The sequence below is a fragment of the Melozone crissalis genome, unplaced genomic scaffold, assembly GCF_028551555.1.
Source record: "Melozone crissalis strain CALT ecotype California unplaced genomic scaffold, PUWL_Pcris_2 ptg000016l_1, whole genome shotgun sequence".
Classification (NCBI taxonomy): Eukaryota; Metazoa; Chordata; class Aves; order Passeriformes; family Passerellidae; genus Melozone; species Melozone crissalis.
The window spans coordinates 50,389,426-50,410,803 of record NW_026535794.1 but is presented as its reverse complement, the minus strand read 5'-3'; the positions used below and the strand labels follow the sequence as shown (position 1 = coordinate 50,410,803).

General features: G+C 37.1%; 1 protein-coding gene across 4 annotated transcripts in view; it reads right to left on the bottom strand.

The window, feature by feature from the left end:
• The window catches only part of EZH2 (enhancer of zeste 2 polycomb repressive complex 2 subunit), a 29,781-nt gene extending 8,691 nt beyond the window's left edge, over positions 1 to 21,090 (bottom strand). The window contains exons 1-11 of one of the 4 annotated variants that reach the window (XM_054273518.1): positions 20,822 to 21,090; positions 20,204 to 20,332; positions 17,289 to 17,405; positions 15,757 to 15,895; positions 13,382 to 13,525; positions 12,707 to 12,809; positions 11,940 to 12,103; positions 5,334 to 5,425; positions 4,160 to 4,400; positions 2,899 to 3,068; positions 2,426 to 2,520 (exon numbers count right to left, since the gene is read on the bottom strand). In XM_054273518.1, coding sequence (XP_054129493.1) covers positions 2,426 to 2,520; positions 2,899 to 3,068; positions 4,160 to 4,400; positions 5,334 to 5,425; positions 11,940 to 12,103; positions 12,707 to 12,809; positions 13,382 to 13,525; positions 15,757 to 15,895; positions 17,289 to 17,405; positions 20,204 to 20,332; positions 20,822 to 20,938 — 1,511 coding nt within the window. In that variant the 5' untranslated portion in view covers positions 20,939 to 21,090. The remainder of the gene's footprint in view (positions 1 to 2,425; positions 2,521 to 2,898; positions 3,069 to 4,159; positions 4,401 to 5,333; positions 5,426 to 11,939; positions 12,104 to 12,706; positions 12,810 to 13,381; positions 13,526 to 15,756; positions 15,896 to 17,288; positions 17,406 to 20,203; positions 20,333 to 20,821) is intronic. The other 3 variants (XM_054273520.1, XM_054273521.1, XM_054273522.1) reach the window with 3 other exon arrangements.
• Between the last annotated feature and the right edge of the window lie 288 nt (positions 21,091 to 21,378).

Below are 21,378 nucleotides of genomic sequence, written 5' to 3'. Positions count from 1 at the left end.
CATGCAGTGAACAGCAGTCCAGCAGAAGGAGAAGGAATATGAGAAAGTGGGGGGAAAAAAATAAAATATTTTCACATAAAATTACTAAGTGGCCTCTGAATAGGGGATGAGGGAGAAGAGGAAAACCAAAATAATAAAGAAGCAGCTTTAAAATCAGTACCAAAATAGAGGAAGGAGTGCTGATTAGTTAAAGCAAACTCAACTCAGCTCCCAGCAATGGAAGAAAAATATACACCTGAAAGAATGAACAGTACTGAAGTACACTCTCCTCCAGCATACACCCATGCTTTTCAGAATTCTTTCTTCATTCAGGTTTTTTACTGGCTTCTATGCAAAGCACTCACTTCTCATCAAGGCAGAGTTTTCTCAAAATAACAGCTTAATCTGATACACAGGCCAGGCTCTGACACTTACTGGTTCTCCAAAAAATAACTATATTAGAAGTTGTCTTCTCCCCTGATCAGCCTTATTACAGCTATCTCAACAAAAATGTCACAGCAAGGAGGGAGACAAGACATTTCATTATCCAAGAGGGGCACAGTCTTGCCAGCTAGTTGCTCAGTATGCTCACAGGGCACCAAGATGATTTGGGAAATAGGCAAAGTTGTGCAAGAAAAGACTTTATCTGCTCTCAAATTGGTTACAAGAGGCCAGCAAAAGCAGCTTTTTGCTGCTGCTTTTCTCTCTGGTGATGCTGCTTTAGCTCAAAGCCACATGCACACATGGACAACCTGCAGACAGGAAGAGCCCTGCAAGGGAAAAGGGAAAAGGGAAAAGGGAAAAGGGAAAAAGAAAGGTAAGAAACAGAGGAAGATTTCCAGATGGTTGTCCCAACTGCTGATTGCAGGAGAATTTCAACAGCAGGATGTAGGTAGGCTAAACTGCTTTCCTTTTTAAAAAGGCTACTGCCATAGAAGAATGGAGACAGCTTGATTGCCACATATTCTGGGACATTATATTTGTAAAATTATCTCCTTCCTTCAATGAGAGTTTAAAGACTTAAAGGACATTTCAAAACTAAATTGCTACCAATAAAGTTTTTATATTGGCAACTAATAAAAAAGCAAATAAAGTCAAGAAACCCCATGCAATGGAGTGTGTTTTCATTTACTTGGGAAAAAAAAAACTCCTAAACTAAAAAAAGTCTGAGAATTCTTCCAAAACAATGTCAGCCTGGTAATCATACAATCCATTTCAGCTGCAAAAATACATTTGAACCTTTTAGCTGTTCTTTTAAGTAGATGTATTTTTAGATCCCATTTTTATAGCAATTTGTGTCAATCTGACAGCAAGCTAATTTTCAGCTACATATTCCAAACTTGCACCATGGCTAATAACCTAAATTTAAACAGCCAAGCTCACCAAATGCCCAAACACTTGAAAACTGTGCCAAGAGCATTAAAATCAATAGCTTTTGCTGAGAACAAAATCTTTTCCAGATGCTCACTCAATCTTTCCCCAGCTCACGTTGCCTGCCTCTACCCTACAAAGCAGAAATATTCTACTCCACGTCAACAGGATCTTTGAACCAGTTCAGGAATTTCACTAGGCCTGGAAATAGACAAGCTAACACACAAACAAAAAGAATTGATGGGAGAATAACTGGAAGGACAAATTTGAGGGAGAATAAGCAAAGTTAAAGGGAGAAATAGGAAATTATATGGGAAAAAGTGTACTTATTGCTTGCCAAAGAAATGTTTTTGCTAATTTTCAGCCAGCTTTTATGCTCCTATGTTCTTATCTCTCAGAATAAAAATAATCAATGCAGAGCTGCATTCTCCAAACCTCAGAATTCTAAAAGAAAAATGCATTTCACTGACAGACAGTAGCCACCAAGTTTTGCAATTTCAACAGAAATTGTGTCAAATCATTTGTTCTTTAGTTGCTGTTCTAGATGCTAATGAAATTGAAGTGCTACAAAGGAATAGTCTCTCCTAAAGAAAAAGAAGGCAATCCTAGTAGCTTGCTATCTGAAGCTTGCTAGAATACATTTCATCATTAAAAAAAATATCCGTTTTAATTTTAAAATATCATATAATCATTACTCAATCCTATTGAAACACTCCTGAATTTAATGTTTATTGTTGTAAAATATAATTATTCCACACTACTTTGAATGTTGCAACAAGCTGCATAGGTGATTTCTAATCTAAACAGAATTTTGACTACTTGCATCAATACACCTACAAGAACCTGGCTGTTAAAGAACTTAAAAAAAGGAAAGGGAAAGAGAAGAGGAAGGTTATAGTTGGCAGTGCAGTAAGATTTTATCTAAAACTAAAACACCATTTTGTTTTACTGCTGTAACTTTTGGTTTTGGAAGCAAAAGAAGAGTTGCACAACTTTTCTTTCAAAACACTTTCTGTTCTGATCCCCTGTATCTCCAATTTATTGTTATGCTAAGGGTATTTAGTAACAGATTTACCTGTGTTTCCTTTTCTTCTTTCTGGGAGGAGTATCAACATCTTCAGCAGGGACTGGTGCAATAATACTAGATTCCTTTACTCTAAACTCATACACCTAACAAGAGATACCATAACACATCCACGATAAATCTCTCACTAGTACAAAGTTGCTCATATTCTAAGTTAGTATGATTTCCTCCAACCAACAACTTACAGATTATATCCAGCCATAGTCTCTTTTCAATACATTTAAAGTTGATTATTTTTGTCATTTAAGAACTGATACTCTAATTTAAACCTCCTGTAAATTTAATTTTAAAACAGTTTTAAAACTAACTTCTATGTATTTGTGGTATGAATTCTGGACCATAGCATTCTTGGGAAAGCCAAGAAAATTAATTATTTTCCCTTTTAGTAATCAATACTAGTATTTGTATACTTTAGCTTTAAAAGTAAATCACTTTGACCCTTAGCAAGTATCTTCCCTGCTTACCTGTCTGCACGTTTTGGTCCCAATCAGTCTGGCAATTGCACAGAAGTTGTCATAGTAGGTGCCAATAAGAACTCTAAACATTGAAGCTTCTGCACCACTCCATTCCACATTCTCTGGAGGCTCAATATTTGGCTTCATCTTTATTGGTGTTTGACACCTAGAATTTGCTTCTGTAATAAATAATTGAGAGTAAGGCTACATATCAAAATTTACTTTGCCCTTCACATTATGATTAACTGCAGTTAAAAAATATTCCAGGCTTTTTGTTCTTTCCCAAGTGCCAGAAAAAACAAACATTTTCACACGCCTTTTACAGAAGCTAACAGCAGCTACTCACATTAATGGCCTACATGTAAATTGAGATAATGCAGACATTCTCTTAGAGTTTGACTGAACTCATTGTTCCAGACTGCAAGGCAAGATGTATTCTATTATCATCTGTGTGGCAGTTGTCTTTTGTCGGGTGGGCAGTTTGCCTTATCTCTCTCTCTGAGTGACCACAACCACTCCTCCCTGGGGAGGGGACATGTGCTGATAACAGGCTATTGAATGTCACTGCATGACTGATAAGAACTACAGCATCCCATTGTGAGATGCTCCGCCCAGAGGGAGGAGCCAAGCATTGTTACCTGGATACAATCTGGAGATTTTGGAACACCAGCACAGCTTCTCCACTGGATTTCCCAGAGGAATAGCAGCTGACTCTTCTTCCACTAGATCTTCAGAGGAAAACTACACCCTTTCTACAGGAACCCTGCTCCAGCAGAACCACACCTGACACTCCAGGAGGACTGCAGCCACAATTCCAATTGGACTGCTACCAGCAACCTGACCAACAGGGTGTAAAGTTTTGTTTCTGACTCTATCAGTGTTGTTTTGGTTTTACAGCATTGTTTATTTTATCCTTTTATTTTCTTCCTTATTAAAGAACTGTTATTTCCTGCTCCCATAATTTTTGTCGCCTGAGAGGCTCTTAAAATTTATAGCAATTTGGAGGAGGGGGGGGGTTCATTTTATCCATTTCAGGGGAGGCTCCTGCCTTCCTTAGCAGGCACCTGTCTTTCCAAGCCAAGACACTCATATTATTATTCTGTCTTTTCACTCAGTTCCATACATTCCAAACACACATTTTCTAGGATTGCACGGCTTGACTTGTTTTGGCTTTGTTATTTCTGTAGCATTGGTTTTTTTGTAGTTTTGGTTCTGTTCACCCTCTCAAGCACGGCAGCTCATTGGAGGAAGCAGCACTGACCATCCTTACCAGAGGAACTGGAAGTTTCATCTTTCTTTTCTTCCTCCTCCTTGTCGTTGTTCTCCCCGCCGGTTTCGGTGCCGGCCTCGCGGTCGCTGTCGGTGTCCTTGGACTCCAGCACGTTGATGGTGGGCGTGCTGGGCCTGCTGGTGTTGTTGGGCAGCCGGCCCCGCCGCCGCCCACCGGGGCGCTTGGGCGGCGTCTTGATGCGCTCCGCCGTCAGCGCGGCCGCAAACTCCTTCGCGCCCTCCTGGACACAAAACAGCACAGTTTACAGCACAGAAACCCAGAAGTGGTTCCACTTGTGAGAGAACACCTCCTGCTTGCATCCTGAGGAACTTCAGGTGCACTGCTCTACGTGCACCAAAGTTCCAGTTAAAGGCACGCCAGCCGTGAACACGAGTCCTTTTGATGCTACCATGAAAAACATCTACACTTACAAAGTACTCATGTCAGTATTTCGGTTCATCTTTTACTTTGGCTGCCAAGAGAAAAATAATTCAGTAGTAAATTTCTATTTTCCCAAATGACAGAAATAAATTTGAATTTCCCACAGGAAACACCCATAAAAACACAAGAACTCTTCTTGCACATGGCACTTCGACAATTTGTGCTCTGCATTTTTTAAAATGCAAGCATTTGTAACTTGCTTTCTGGTGAAAAGGGGAATGATAAAGTGTAGAAAGTTTTCAGATGAGAAAATTGCACAGTTTCTCATACTAAAACATTTAGGGGAATTATGAGAGAGATTTGAAATTATATTACTAAAGATTTCACTTTATTAATTTGCATCCAAGTGCTTCTTAAGAACACAAGTCCCAAAAGAAAATTAGCCTTTGGCAAACTAAAAAAACCTTTACAATTTTTAGTTGTGATACAATTTACAAGAGTGAAGTCTGCAGTTCCTTCACTAAACTGGACAGAATAGCAGCAACACCATTATTAGGGGATAGTAATACTTCTTCCCTACAAATATCTCAGGCTACACCTACAAGTATTCCTACTTAAGATGATTGAAAGTTAAACTCTTTCTCTTGCAGCAGCTGAAGGTAACATACTTGACTGCAAATGGCCCACAAGCAGATGCACTATCCTAGATCCAGCATGCCCTTAGTTTAAGCGTCCCCCTATACTGCAGCCAGCACTAGCACTCAGTGAATTGTGACATATAAAATTATCTTACCAGATGCTGATAACAGTGAGGTCCACAAGGCTTATTATCTAATGCTGTTTCTGTATTCTTTCGCTTATAAGTATTGGGAGTTGCATGGAATGCTGTTGAATCAAAACATCACATTTTTTAGTTTTCATATAAAATATATTAAATATGCAACCTCAAACTCTACCCAAAACACAAGGTTACCAAGACTTTACTAAAACCAGAATAAAATACTAATAAAGAGAATAAACAAATAAATAAATAAATAATAAAAGAAATCCTATGTAGTGACATATGACTTACCACTTAAATACACAGAGACAGCAAACAGGTAAGTTTCACATATCATGGAATAGTTCGGGTTGGAAGGGACCTCAAAAATCAACTCCTCTCTGCCATAGGCAGGGACACTTTCCACTAGACCAGGCTGATTAAACCCCATCTAGCCTGGCTTTGAACATTGTCAGGGATGAGGCAGCCACAGCTTCTCTGGGCAACCAGTTCCACTGTCTCACACCTCTCATGGTGAAGAATGTCTTCCTTACATCAAATTTAAGTCTATCCTCTTCCACTTGAAAGCCATCCTGGCCTTTTCATCAACAAAGACAGTCATCACATTTGTTTCATGTATTAAGGAAGATTTGGTGTATCACCCTTTCCAACAAAAGAACAGACTTTACTTTGTTGTTATGTTAAACAGAATTATTCAGGGTTTCTCCTATTAATGATCATCACTTCAATGTGTAAAATTCAGTTGTTATATTTCTATCTTGTCAAAAAATCCAACCTCATGCACCCTTTGGAAAGGTAATAGGACCCACTTTACATTTTCATCAGTGAGAAGGACACATAAGCATTTTTGCTCTATTAGTTTATCAGCACTCCAGCTAAGCTGGCAGGATAAAAGAATTCAGTTCCTGTATCCCAGCTGCAGGGTAAAAACAAGTTAGCATTGCACAGTCACTGGAAAAGTGAGCCAAGTCTGCACCTTGCAGAGAAGTGTCTGCTCCTGTATCTGAGGGACTCTGTACAGCTCTGAAAAAGCTGCAGAACAGTGACTCAGAGAGCAGCAGAGCTGGGTATGTTACACATGCAACACGAGCACCTTGGTAACAGGAGGGCAGAGTTTCCTACCCACTCTCTTTGCCAGAGCCAGCTCTCCTCACTGGCAACCCCTGTCTCCCAGCAGGGTGTTTTCAGGGAGACTGACTTCTCACAGCTTTCTGGAAGTCTTGGGAGCTTCTCTGTACCCCTTACAGAGCTTTTCTGAAGCCTGGAAAACCTGCCACTAGACTCTCACCAAAACTCATACATTCATGCTCCCACATTGTATTAGGAGCTTTTTGAGATACTATCATTAGTTTTCTGCAATTGTCTTTTTAAAAACAACTTGTCTGTGCTCAAGGAAAAAAATACTTTGATTTTCAGAGAGAGAGGGAGAGAGAGAGATAGATTTCAATACTTTTTCCTTCTAAATGTGTAAACAGTGGCAAACAGAACTGCAAGGAACAGAAATGAAGAATGGACTGAAATTTTAAAAAGAAGAGAATACTCAGTGCTAGCTGCTTGCTAATGCTCCACAAAGGCCCAGAAAAGATGCTCAACTTAAAATGTGCAATTTCCAAACTATGCAGAAGCACTTACGGTGCAGTTTTACAGCATCTGCAGTTGGGTAACTGTAACTTACAGTGAAGGTTATAAAAATTCAGTGAATAAAAAGTGCAAATATGTTCAAAATTAAAGAAGAAATCCCTCCCCTCCTCCCCATATTAATCTAAAAGGGCTGTTCTACACCACCACTGCACACATCTCCTTCATTAAGCCATTTGCTATTCATTTTATTTCCAGATCACGCTGGAGGCTTCTCTCTGTATGCCCACTGAGCTTTAAAGACTCCACTTTTTAAATGCACTTCCATCCCTGTTAAAGCATGTGGGCAGAGCTCATGTCTTACCAGACAAGGTTATCAAAAGCAAACTTCATTTCAGTGGTCTGGTGTGCAGCATAGCTCTGCAAACACCTGCTTTGGCAGCAGTGGGATGGTGACCAGTTCCATCTTGGAACTTTGGAAACACTTCATGTTTCCCTCCCATAAAGGGGGGTGAGTTGAAAAATCAAATAATAATTTCTATAATATTGTGCCTGTATTAATGATAGCAGCAGGTGGGAACCCCCCAGGAAAGCAGTGTACTCCTTCAAGGCTTTCTTAAAATGGCACAAATAAAATAAAAGTAACAATAAGTAAATATTGCATCCCATTCTCCAGACAAATATGTTATATTTTATAAATCTGGAAACACAAAAAAGCTTTAATTTGCTATATATGGGCAGATTGATATGGGAAAATTATTTACAACAAGTATAGGAATGTAATTTATGTATATTGTTGCCATTAGTGCTCTTTCTTCCCCCAGATTAGTTAAAAGCTTTCATTGCCATGTCACTTCTCACGTTTCACATATCCTTCAAGTGTTCATGTATTCTGTAGGTAAAATATGTTACACTTTGTTACAGTAACAAGAAACCATGCAATTTAATTTTCCCCGAAAGTGAAGGGGAAAACTCCCATGTTTTTCAACATTGCATCTTTAAATTTGCACAGTATACCATTTCATTCAAGATTTTTTCCCACTTAACTGTTTTACCTTCTCTTCATACCACAAGGAAAATAATTTTTCAGCAATGCAAAAGAACACTTAGACATTTGCTAGCCATGATCTATACCAGACTGCTGCAATGTACAGAAATCAAATCTATTCTTTTTACATGTCACTTGCAGATGCAATCATTTCTCTCACAAATTTATTTGTGCAAGGTCCTAAAATGAGTGGTTTTTTAAAAACTGTTTTCCTTCAGAAAATGAAGAAATGCTTAACTTGTAATAGAATGAAACAAACCAACTTTTATTTTTATTTTTTAACTCATGAGACCTCAAAAATAGACTACATATGATACTTAAAATTAGAATCATATCTTTGTTCAACTATTTAAAAAACAACCAACATGGTACAGTAAGGACAACTACAGTCAAAATCTACCACCTCTATTGTGAGGTATTTTTTTGGGAGGGTTGTGATAAAGAAAGGACCCAGAACAAGAATAAAACTATTTGTATCACTGCATTATGATTTTTTAAAATATCAGTAGTAATCTTTTTCAAAAGAAAAATCACAGAAAATTTTGTAGAATTTCCTAACACCTAAAGTCTGCATTTCTTTAATGATTTCCTTAAGAGAAATCATTCTAAAATGGTGTCTCTGAGCATGTTTTCTGTCTTTGAGATCTGTCTCATCCCCAATAGGCTAGGCTCTCATTTTCAATAATGTGAAAGTACACAGGCAACAGTTTAGCCTGAAATGTACATTTGCTTCATAGTCAAGCTATTTGGGAAATTCTCCCTACCTGATATTTTTCCTTCTTCTAAATTCTTTGTTAGTCCAGACATTTAGGCATAATTCCTTGCTGTCAGCAAATGAAGTCCACAAGTACACAAGTTTTTTCAGTTATGTCATCACCTGCACATAAAGGGATTGCCAGGTCGTCAAGGGGACTTGACACGTTAAAAATCTAATGATAACTTTTCCTATATTTAACTCAAATGCTCTAGAACAAAGATTGGAAATTCCACAAAATAACTAATTGTTAACTAATCTTAACAAAAATGGAACCTAAGAGGGGGAAATACACAAAGCAAAAGCAGACCTAATAGAATTCCTGTATTATCTTTTAGTTCTCTATTCCTTCTCCAGAGATTTACACCTTTCAAAGTACCAATGTGATCACTGTAGCCCATCACATTACCAAAGTAATTCATCAAAAATGTCATCTGCAGAAGCCAGGACATCATCCCACAGCACTTGGCAAGTGCATGAAACAGAACATAGAGGCAACTGTAGAAATGTAATAAAAGTTAAATTGTTGCAGAGACACTGAAAATTGCTAGTGCAGCCTTCCAATAACCAAAGCATTCTTTTTTTTTTTTTTTTTTTTTTTGATGAGTTACTTATTCCAAGCTATGAGCTGGGAGAATTTTGACCAGCAGTCTTAAGATTTCACAGAAAACAAAGAGGCCAAACAACTGACTCTCTCTGTTTTTAACAAAAGAATTCCGTGCTCTAGACAGACACGCAGACAGACAGACACGCAGACAGAAAACAATCCTCTTTCCTTGGTGTAACTACAAACAAAAGGAAAAGGAAGCAATGCATCCAAAGCAGTGAGCAGTCATTGTTGCAGTGGAATTTGGGTATGTTTTCAGGAAGTGGCAACTGAAGCATCAGTTTATGACATTCAGGGTCCAGCGTCAAGCCCACACAGAGAAGGTCAGAGGTCTCTTTGCAGTGGTTATGTATCAAACACATCATCATCAGGGACAACTGCTACATCATCATCAGGGACAACTGCTACACCATCATCAGGGACAACTGATGAGCTGCACAGGCTGTCACAAAGAGCACTGTCATAGCCACTCATTGCACCCTCCACCTGACACAAAGGTAAGTCCTAAATGCTTCCACAGTGAAAGTGCTATGCATCCCTCTTTCTGTCATGGCCCTGAAATCCTGAAGGGATGATTTAAAGTTTGGGCTCTTTAAAGTAGGAGGAACAGTTTAAATAAAGCCTTGGACATACACCACTTTGGAAAGAACTGCAACTTGCTGAAGGGACATATCAAAAGTCACCAGCAACAAGAACTTAGGCAATATTTTAGTATAAACACTTTGTCTTCTATCTCAAGATTATGAGCACAGAGAAAGAAGGCACAGGGCTTCTGGCTTAAAGGATGCTGCTGGTATGAGAGCTGAGGTCCTTCAAGCAGTGACACTGCTGTGGACATTCTCACGCAAGAACTTGACAAAAAGTCCAAGACTGTGAACCAATTCTTCACAGCACTTTTATTAAAAAAAGTCTCTCAGAATTGGTGCCTCAAAACTGTGGTCTGGTAAAATAGCAGGTACCCAGTCAGCAAAACCTTTCAGTTGTACTTCTATCAGTCTGCAAAAATGACCATGAGAGGCAAATGTACACAGATTAACGAAATAGAGTAGTGAAATGTGTGTGTGCTTTAGAGGAGCAACCATCCCCACTGAAAAATTAAAAATTTATAAAATCATTGAGAATAATGCCTAAAATCACCACAGCAGAAACATCTGAAGTCTTCAGAGGTGCTGCTAGAGTAAGCCTGTCCTCACTATGTCCAGACAATGCTTTTTGTTGACTTAATCAAAATTGGCACCCAATCTCTCTGCTAGACTATTGAGAGTGTCAAGCACTCCTAAAACCCCTGCCAGACAAACTGATTGCCAACAATCAGCACACAGCTTCACTTCCCTGTCCTACAGACTAGGGCTGCACACAGCACCTCTTGGAATGAGCATCCAGGCAACTAAGACATCACAAGACCTACAGCTTTGCAGAACAGTGTTGAAGCTGGCTGGGTCAAGGCAGCAGCTTACTCCAAAAACTTACTGTTCTTGAACATTATGCAGAAGTAACAGCTTCCTTTTAGTTTTTATTTTGTATTTTCTAGCAAGGCCTGTCAACAGAATATAAGGAGAAAGTGAAACTAACAGACCTAACTCCAAAATGCTCAAGTACTAAAGGAACCAGGAAAGTGAAAAGCTTCTCCCCTCCCCACCATCTGAGAACAACTCCAATTCCTCCTCAAAGTGAAAGGCAACCAAGGGATATGAAAAAGCAGCAGCACTGTGCAAAGCCTTCAGTGTGGAGTACAAACACAGGCAGATTGCATGTGTGCTGGATGAGGAGCTGCTGACAAAGCACAAGGATTCCCAAATGAACATGCATGAGCACTCACAGTGGAACATGCAAATGAACAGCTAAGTCAAAAACAAAAATTAATTTGGTATAGAGGGCATCACAGTTTACTGTTACAAGTTGAAACCACTTCATATTGGCTGTTAGTTTCCCCTTTACATTTAGCTCTGTCCAGAAAAATTGTCTCAAGTAGCACTTCAGAATCTCTTCACACTTCGCAAGTGAAAGCCAACATCACTGCTAAGCTCTTGTCAGCTTGTTGGCCCAAAAAAATGGGGCAACCTGAAAGCAGTTCTGGGAAAAAGACATCACAATTTCTAAAACTCAACTCTGAAACAATTCTTCAAATAACCAAGTACAACTAACATGGCTAGAAAGTAACATGACAGAATAAAAGAAAACTGTTCATGAGTGCTCACTCTCCCTAGTGGAAAATGAAGCAAGTCTGATAAATAACCAGAATTTTTTAATGGAAAAATACATCCCATTCTCCATGCACAAACTGAGAAAGCGTAACACAAACAACAGTAGAAAACAAAGACATTTTCTTGCAGACTATATAAAAAGAGAAGTGATGTTACAGATTTAGTCCAAGTCAGGAATTCTATACAAAGTCCTAAATGCAGAAGGGATAACAAACAACCCACACAGGTGCATTCAGTTTTCTGAGGTATAGTTTCCACTGCAAAATAATGTTAACATGGACAAGCTGTTTTCGTAAACTTTAGGGATATTCCTGCTTTTATTTTTTCTTCTCTTTCCTTCCTTCTGCATGGGATCTTATGGTACTTTTAAAGTCTCCTGACTTACAAAAAAGAAAGACATTTAGGAGCACACTTGAATGGTACTTACGATGCAAGAAGCAATCGTATTTAAAACAGCGCCTACAGAAGAGTGTGTGAAAGGAGTGCAGGCTTTGCTCCCTCTGAACAGATTTAGCATTTGGTCCATCTATGTTCGGTGTGCACTCAGGAGGAAGAGCTCCAGGAAGCTGCTGCTCAGTGAGTTCTTTGTATCTTTAAAGCAAAATAATAGAAGTTATTTATTGAATATAATTTTTTTGAAACAAAAGTGTTTTTTATTCCAGTACCACTCTTCATTTTCAATGACAACTTCAAAAAACCCCTAAGAAAAATGTGTCAGCTAAAAAGGCCAATCTGTTAGTGACATAACAAATTATTAATTCCATACTCATTAATACAAATTGACTAGGAAATAATGCATTTGTTTTCAAGACCATCACAACCCCATACATAGTATCATTAAAAAGGAGTAGTATCATCATCATAGTATCATCCACAATGGAGATAAGATTTTTTTTTTAGCAGTAGCTTTTATTTTACCACCTCAAAAAATAACAGATTATTAGAGACATATAAGCACCCACTGTTCAATATTTTAAAGGGAAGGCTAATAAACAAAACTTCTGCATTGTTTGACCTGGGGGAAAGAGCCAAATCCCTTTCAGTGTCACTTGCAGAAGTTACACAAATGCCACAGAACTAGCTGCAAGGGGAACCATTCCTAATCAACCAATATTTACTGAAGGATTTATTTTATAGAGGAATCTTTGGTTCATAAAGCAACACAGCAATATACTGTAAGAAATACATCCTTACTTCTCTTTCAATTCTTCTGCTGTACCCTTGTCTGGAAACATTGAGGAAATGGCCTCAAATATCTTGTCAGAAGGAAATCTCCGAGGTGGGTGGGTTTCTTTCTCTGTCAAGGATGCAAAAAAATTTGGAAAACAAAAAAAATATATTTCTGCTTCTTTGCTACCTCAAGAAGGTGTTCAGAGAAAGGAGGTGTTCACCAAAATTCTAATGTAAAAAGGAAATAAAGATTTTTATTTACAAATCACTTACAATTTTAACTGTGTTAAGTGATCTTTCCTGATGAGAAAAATCTACTAGTAAAATTCGGAGAAACCATTATTTCACCAGTAGATGGAGATGGAAATTCAGAACTCTGCCTGCTTTAGAATAATGATACATCATTTTCTGAGGAGTACCAAAGCATTTATTAGACAGATACCTGACTGATTTTGGGCGCATTTGACTGTCTCATTATGCCAATGAACAAAAATTGCCAAAAGTGCCTCTCATGGTGTTCTCAATAGAAATCTTGAACTAAATGACAAAGGAAATTATGAAAATCATGCTACTTTAGACCTTAAAACTATCACATAGGAAGATGGGTTTGAACAAATTTATTGAGTGGTTGAACAAATTTATTGAGTAGTTAAACAAAATGTTTTGAGTTTCATTTCTAAAGTCTGCAGATAGACGTACCCATCCTGTTACCTTCCCGATCTTTTTGCTTGTCATCTCTTTCATCAAGATTGTCATCTCCATCATCATCATCTTCATCATCACTATATTGACCAAGGGCATTGACCAACTCAACAAATATTTCATCATTGATAAATCCACATTCTGAAGTCCAGCAAAAGTGGGAATAAACAAAAAAACACAAGGTGTATATCAGGTACTTTTAATACTCCCTATATTTTAATTAAACTAAGGCAAAGGCTGTCATTTATGAAAAGCAATTTCGTAGTTTTCCCCTCTTAAATAGCAGTGTATAAACCAAGACCAGTTAAAAAAAGCTCAATATTCATTCCTTAGACTAACAAGAGGGAATGAAAGAAGAAAAATTACCACATTTTTTTTCCCAACTCCATGTGCTACATACATATATAAAGCTCTCTTCCTTGTAATATAAAAAAATACTACCAGCTACATTATTTAAGAGATGTTATGCCAGAATCCCAGTTCCAACATGGTTAGGGTTAAGCCAGTCTGGAAATGCATGCTAACAGTCTATAAACTAATCCTTAGTCAGCTAAGGAATCTCCAGAGAGATTTTTGGTTGATTGTTCCTTAGCATCTACTTCCCACAATAGACCCCCCCCTGACTCGGTGATAAAAAAGAATACATTTATATACAAAAACTTCAAGAGAAAACTGAATTTTATATATCTATTTAAACTGAATTTTATATATCTATTTATTAGATTATATTCTGCATATATCTATTTATTAGATTATATTCTGTTTTGACATTCAGATTGCAAAACAGATTAAACAATAAGGCATTTCTGTACAAAGGAAAAATCATAGTTAGTGCTGACAAGAGACTATTTTTACAAAAAAAAAAAAAAGGCAACAAACATGAACTGTGTGGGAACTGTAGTGCTTATTACCATCCTTTTGAACCTGGGCTGGGTTTGCATGTCAAAATAACTTGACAGAAAATAAGACTTTTATTACTATGAAGACAATGAAAATACCACTCGGATGTTTTAAACAGACTCTTAATATACAGACACAGCTTAGTATAAATTGTCTCCCAAAAGTGCAATTACAGAGCTAGTTTAGAATTCTGACTCTTACATGGGAATGCCTCTGGATTACAGATTCCCACAGTATTTACATTTAATTACAGTCATACAATAGTAGTTATTGGGAGACTTCTTTTAGTCTCTTTACCTCTAATATATTTTACATATTATGGAGAACCCGTAATAACAGTAATCATTACAGCCATCATAAACTTGCATCTCAGGATGCTCAAACAGGATTAATTTTAAAGCTAAACTCCTTTAATAATAAATTAAATCAATAATAGAAGACATTTAGTAGTAATGTCATCATTTTGACATAACCAGTGTTCTGACAGGGAAATCAGCAATCAGGAAATGTTTAAAAATATCCAAAGGCCAAAACCCATGAAACATTCCATGTTTTTTATGAAATACAAAGGCACTAGCTATACTGAGGACATTAACAAGTCCAGTAGGGCTGAGTAGCATTTATTATTGAATCACAGGTTTAACTTCATGAATGGTACACAATCAACTCAAAAAGCGTGGTCCTCCTTCTCAAATGCGTCAGCATTAACAGGAATATGATTCATTTTAAGAAGTTACTCTCTGAGAGAAGGGTGGAGTGTGTGGGTAATATCTCTGAGAAGGAGGAATCACAGTAGTCAAGAGAAGGCTCTACAAGGGAAGTTGAGGCTTGTATAAGCCAGTTCTGAGGGAGCCCAGAGCAAGTGAAAAGTCACCACTTCACTGAGACTTTAGCAAAGTGAGGGACAGATATTACACTGCAGGTAGCCCAGCTCCCACACAGGAGAACAGATAAACTACACCTCAGAATAAATACATGTAATACTTCTGTACCAACAGAAGGATACAACTTTGCTCTATAAGCTGCTTTACAGAGAGGGGGTTTTTAAATAGCTAGCAAGTTCCTTAAAGAAAAGAAGGAAATAAAACCCCGCAAACCTACAAGAGGTTACTCTGTTGAATCACATTTGCAAATGTTGTCATTATCAGAGTTTTGCATAATCATCCTGCCACTTTCTGCTAAGCAGGATACATACATCACAATATCATATTCCAATGCTCTGAGCACAAAATTGAACACCAACAATCACTGTATGGCATAAGGAAAAAGTTAATGTGCTTAATTTCTCCCCACTACTGCTTAAAACTTTTCAGCCTAATGAAAATGCAGAACAAAACATTTAAATAAGAAAGCCTGTTATACCCAATGTTTACACAATACAGTAGTATCTCTACAACTTCTGCAACAATCACACATCAGGCCTTAAGCAACACTATAGCAATAATTTATATAGGAAGAAATGATTAGTATACCTGAGTGTTTGGGCTCACCTCTGTCTCCATGCACTTTCCCATCATAATTCTTGATCAGTTCTTCAATAAAAGTACCATCCTGGTCAAGCACTTCATCTCCCATATACGGAATGTTATGTAAAACAGTTTCATCCTCTACCTAAGAACAATAGTGACAATCAAACCACTTTAAATTGTGTTGTCAAGTGACCATTTCTGCATTGTTTTTCACTATCTAGAGGTATCTGCCTACAACAGTAAATTAGTTTCACTGCTTTAGCACATTTACCATTAACTAGAAAAGCAAAACAAAACCCTCAATGACCTTCAACAATTTTTTGCATTCTTGGTGGCTGGCTCAAAATATTAACACTAGCTCCTAATCTTAAGGTTAGCAGAGTGTTTCCAAGAAGTTTCTAATATGGAAACTCATTAAGTTATCTGGCTTTGGGAAGCTTGCATTTAGTAAATTCATTTGTCCTCTCTCAGTTCTCTCTTACAGTAATGTAGGAAAGCACAATGGGAACCACCCTTTCATTGTTTGGCCAGAGATAAGAAAATATGGTACAAAAAGACTCTAAATTAAAGTTGTCTAAAGAGCAAACAGAGAAACATGCCTGAAAATTTAATCTGAACTCCACTGTCCCTTTTCTTGACGGCATATAGACTAAATGCATTAATACTCCCATGTTTTATCAATAGAATTTATGAACTTTGATACTCAGCTGCATCTTACAATACTACAAAAGAACCTTCTATTGTTAAAAAAATAAATTTTCCTGCTGATCATGACTCTGTACCCATCCAAAATATCCAAACACTATTGAATTGAAAGCAAGGAGAAAAAGGTGTTAAAAAACTGTGTATGTACACTGACAAAAAAACTGTTGTTTAAACCACTTCATAATAATTATTATCAAAATAACTAGTTAGCAAAGGTGGTCACATACAAAATGGTGTGACAAAGACTTGCAATAAGCTAAGCTTTTCAAAAAGTCAAATACCTATATCAGAAATCTAATGCTATGGCTTCTGCACACAGTGAAATTAATCTGAAAAAAAAAAAGGGCATACTCAGATATGAGAATGACCAAGACTGGGGGGACTATTTCAGGACTTAGTTCCCTTTATTCCACAATAATTACTATTCTGTTACAAATATGTTGGTTGATTGCCTTACAGTAAAGCATTCATATCCCTCAGAAAACATTTCTCACTACACTAATTTGATACGTTCAAATAAAACTACATTTGTTAATGGTCACAAAAGACAATAGGTCACCTGAATTAAATAAACTTTTTTACAGCTAAGATAAATAAACTTTAAAGCAAGATTTTGGAGATACTTAGGTATATTAAGGACAGAGATTCAGTTGGCAAAGTTACCTTTCTATTTATTTTATTTGGAGGAGCTTATTTCTGATGATTACTGCCCTATTAGCAATACCTCAAGTAGGGAGGGTAATTGGCAATAGATTTGGCTGGCATACTTCTGAAATTAACACCTTCCTTTTCTCCATACCTTTCTTATCCCTACACTTGTTTAAACTTACCATAAAGTTCTGTTGAAGGGGAGACCAAGAGTACATTATAGGCACAGAGGCAACAGCATTGAGAGTCTTCAGTGGGATGACTTGCTTTGGAAAATCAATGTCACTGGTAACAGAGCACTGAAATAAGAAGTTGAAGTTACACTTACATAGCAACATCAGGAAAAAACCAAACAAAAATAAATCACAGAACACTCTACAATGTATAAAATTCAAAGAGTTTATCAAAATTAGCCATAACAACCTTTGAAAAATACATCCATTTTTCAAGGCCTAATAGGAAAAATGGTTTTAGCAAGAGAAAAGAACCTCAATAATTATTTCTATGTCAATATATTCAATAATAGATCATGATGGCATTCTTCCACTTATTATTAAGTGGCTGTGATAGTATTTTACTCAGACTATTCAACCTACAATACAAATTAGGTTTGGTATCTCAAAACAGATTTAGTACCTGTTGCTGCTGCTACACTGATGTTAGTGTATTCACTCAGACCATCTGAGGGGCAAGTGAATTCCCCCAACTTCAGGTCAATACATGCAGAAATCATGTATTATTTATGTTATAAAAATAAATAAAATTTTACTTTAATGCTAGCTAGACACCTTATATAAATAAAAACTCCATATGTCTTTTTAATTCCTGTCTTGTTTCCCAATTATTGTCTGTTTATCCTATCCTCAAGTCTTTCATTATGCTCACTGCTTGCAAAGGAAAAATGAAAATTAATTCTTTGTATGTAACTCTGGATACATCAATGAATTTTTCAGCTACAGGACTTCTGTTTTGGATATTCAGAGATTTATGTAGCCTTCAAAGGATACACAATCCATAGAAATACAGACAACAATTAGGTTATTCTTGCATCTAATAATCAACGGCTAACAAACCTAGATCAACTTTTCTCAAATACTTGGACTGCAGTATGAAGAACTCTGGGAAAAAAGTTACAAGTAAAAGCAGAGAGGAACAGAAAAAGCTTGGGGAAGTACAACAGAGAAGATTTGGAGGCAGGTAAAACAAAGTTTAGAACAGCTATCATAGCTACCTGAAAGGAAAAAAGGAAGTGGAGACAAAAGATCTTTCTCCTTTCCAGAAGGGAAAGATGAACAGAGCTTCACATTTCTAAAGAAATACACAAAGTAATGTAACAAACAATATACAGAGACAATACCCCGGCAGAATGACACAAGCCAGATTTATTTCTTTTCTTTTTAATCTGCAGCAAATTAAATTAGATTTCTGCTGTGTATATTAATATTCTAGACACCATCCTATGCTACTGCTTCATTCCCATTTCAGGTTAATGTTTAATTTTCTAGCTAGCAGCCACCGAGCATATTTTTCATGTATTTTTAAAGCAAAATACAAAAGTAGAAGAATTAATTACTTTTATCTTTGGAACTAGAAGTCTCAGGCTGACAAATGGGCTATGTCAAAGTGCCTCAGTTTGGTACTAAGCCTCAGTTACACTGCTCTGTTGTCCTGGTATGGAACTCAGGTTGATGTCTGGTGGGCCTGCACAGGGCATGTGGTGGTCTCCACTTGATCTTGACTGTCACCAGCAATGCCCTGCACTCTTCACCAAACACAGGAAGGCTCTTACACAACCTTTCTATTTCTAGCCAGTGTCTCATGCAACTCTGAAGAAATTCAGTACATTAAGAAAAGAAGATTTTAAAGTAATATTTTAAAGTCCCCAGCATTTTTTCATCTCACGTCTCTCACTATAAATTATGGCAACCTTAAATGAAGCATTAGACTTCTGATTCATGAGACAGAGACTGGATTGAATGTAGTAATTAGTGTGCTCTATCAATACAGGCAGGAAATTAACATAAAGAATAGTGAACACCACCCTTGAAAGAAAAGAAAAAAGGAACAATCTTCTACTAACAAAAAAAAAGTGAAAATTGGATGTGTACCTGTGTCAATTATTATCAGTTCTGATCCCACACAATAGCTATAGAGCTGTACATGAGCAATTGCATATTCAAGCACATTTAAAAGATAACACACGAAGGTCCTCTCCTCCTTGCATTTGAACATGCATGCACACAAATGCACCTCTGTGACACACTCCCACTCCCCAGTTCTCCACTGAAATTTTAAGGAAAAGAAACTGCAAATTTATTTGCAGATTTAGTTCTTTGGTTTGCTTTTATTAACCTATTCACAGTAAAGTCTTTTCATTCTCATCCTACTGAAAAGAATTCATTTTTCAGATTATTACAAACATCTTTAAACTTTTTAAGTGTGAAAAAGTGCCTAAAGAGCAACTTAAAAATAAGGTAAATTAAGCTGGGATGAATATAGAGAGCTGGAATGGGCTTAAATCACTGTTGAAGCTACCACAACACAGAACACAATCCTGAGTAACAAGCTCTAGGACGACCCTGCTTGACCAGGAAAGCTGCACTAGATGACATCCAGTGGTCCATTTCAACCTTACCAATTCTGTGGAAACCATTTTAAGTCTAAGCATTTAGCTCAAATTATGCCACAACTATGGAAATGCTTTTCCCAAATTTAGCACGCAGTCTGCTTGTGCAACACAAAAATTCATTAATCTAACTCCAACAGGAGCAAGAGTAAACTCCCAGTACCACAGAGACAGAAGAGTTTTATTAAAGGATGCTGAGGTATGGTCCAATCATTATCAGAAATAAATAAGTTTCACTTTTTTGTGTCATTCAAAGCCAGGTAGCCTGCTACATATTTATTCCTTTGCAGAAGTCATATGATCAAAGTACACAATAAATAAATCCTTTAAGACACTCATACAAAACACATTGAGCTGCCAAGTCATATCATGCTGAAAAAAAAATATAAAGAACAGCCAACTTTGCAGTAATAAAATGAAAACGTGCTAACAACCTTGTAAGTGGAATTACCACAACACATGTTAACCAACCTCCCTGGTCCCGCGCAATGAGCTCACAGAAGTCATGATGTGGACAGGCTGTATCCTACGTTGTTTCCATTCTTGATTTAAGATTTCAGTTCTTTCCAGTATCTTCTGACGATTGGAATTAAACATACTCTAAAAATTAACCACAACATTATAAATAAACCAAAGACTCTAAATTCATCTGCTAGCATCTTAAGGCATTCTGACATTTAACCAGACACGTTAAGACAAACAAAAGTGCTCAAAACATATAAATTTAGTTTAAAATCAGCAAAGTTCAATATAGTTCATTATCTCTTTCTTCAATTCCTACCATGTTCTCACAACTAGAGAGTCACACATTTAGCATAGAACTAAATTCTAAATTTGAAAGAGTGTGCAGCTAAAGAAGTTGCCATATTAGCTCTCCACAACCTCTTCTGATACTTAACATTCCTGACCCAATCACATATAAATGTATCATACATGTTTATAGGACCACAGAGTGAAGACAAGCTCTCAGTAGGTTGACAAAGTATTCAATGAAATTGTTATAGCAAGTGTTAACTGTAGGACACATACTACAGAAAATAATCAATACTTGTAAAACTTAATAAGCAATAGAAGAAAAAGATAAAGTACCTTTACTTCATCGGCACGTCGGAACCTCTTGAGCTGCCTCAGTCTCATATATTCTGATTTTACACGTTTTCTCCAACAAATTGGTCCCTTCTCAGATTTTTTTCCGGTTTGACCCATGATTATCCTACAAGAGACACCAGCATGTTTGTATTACCAAATCTGACACCACTGCTTACAGAAATTAGATAGGAAAGCAACATTCCTTTAATATCTTTCATATCTAATTCCTTTCAATCACACACTTGCAATACCATCCCAATCCAAGAGAAAAAAAGGAAAACATATCTAAGTGATAGGCACCAGAAAACAGTAATTTTACTTGCAAATCAGTGGACCCTTCACATTTGCACTTCTAATGCCTCTATACAAAAAGGTATCTGATGGATTTAAAAGGGTGAAGAGGAACAAATCCAGATTCCAAGCAGCCTTGTAAATTAACTTCTGGAGAACCATGTTCACCGCAGACAAACCTTTTCCTCCTCGCAGGAAGGGTCGTCTTTACTAAGACACCAACTCCTACAACAGACTTCTGGAGTTGACCTCAAGTACAGAGGTAC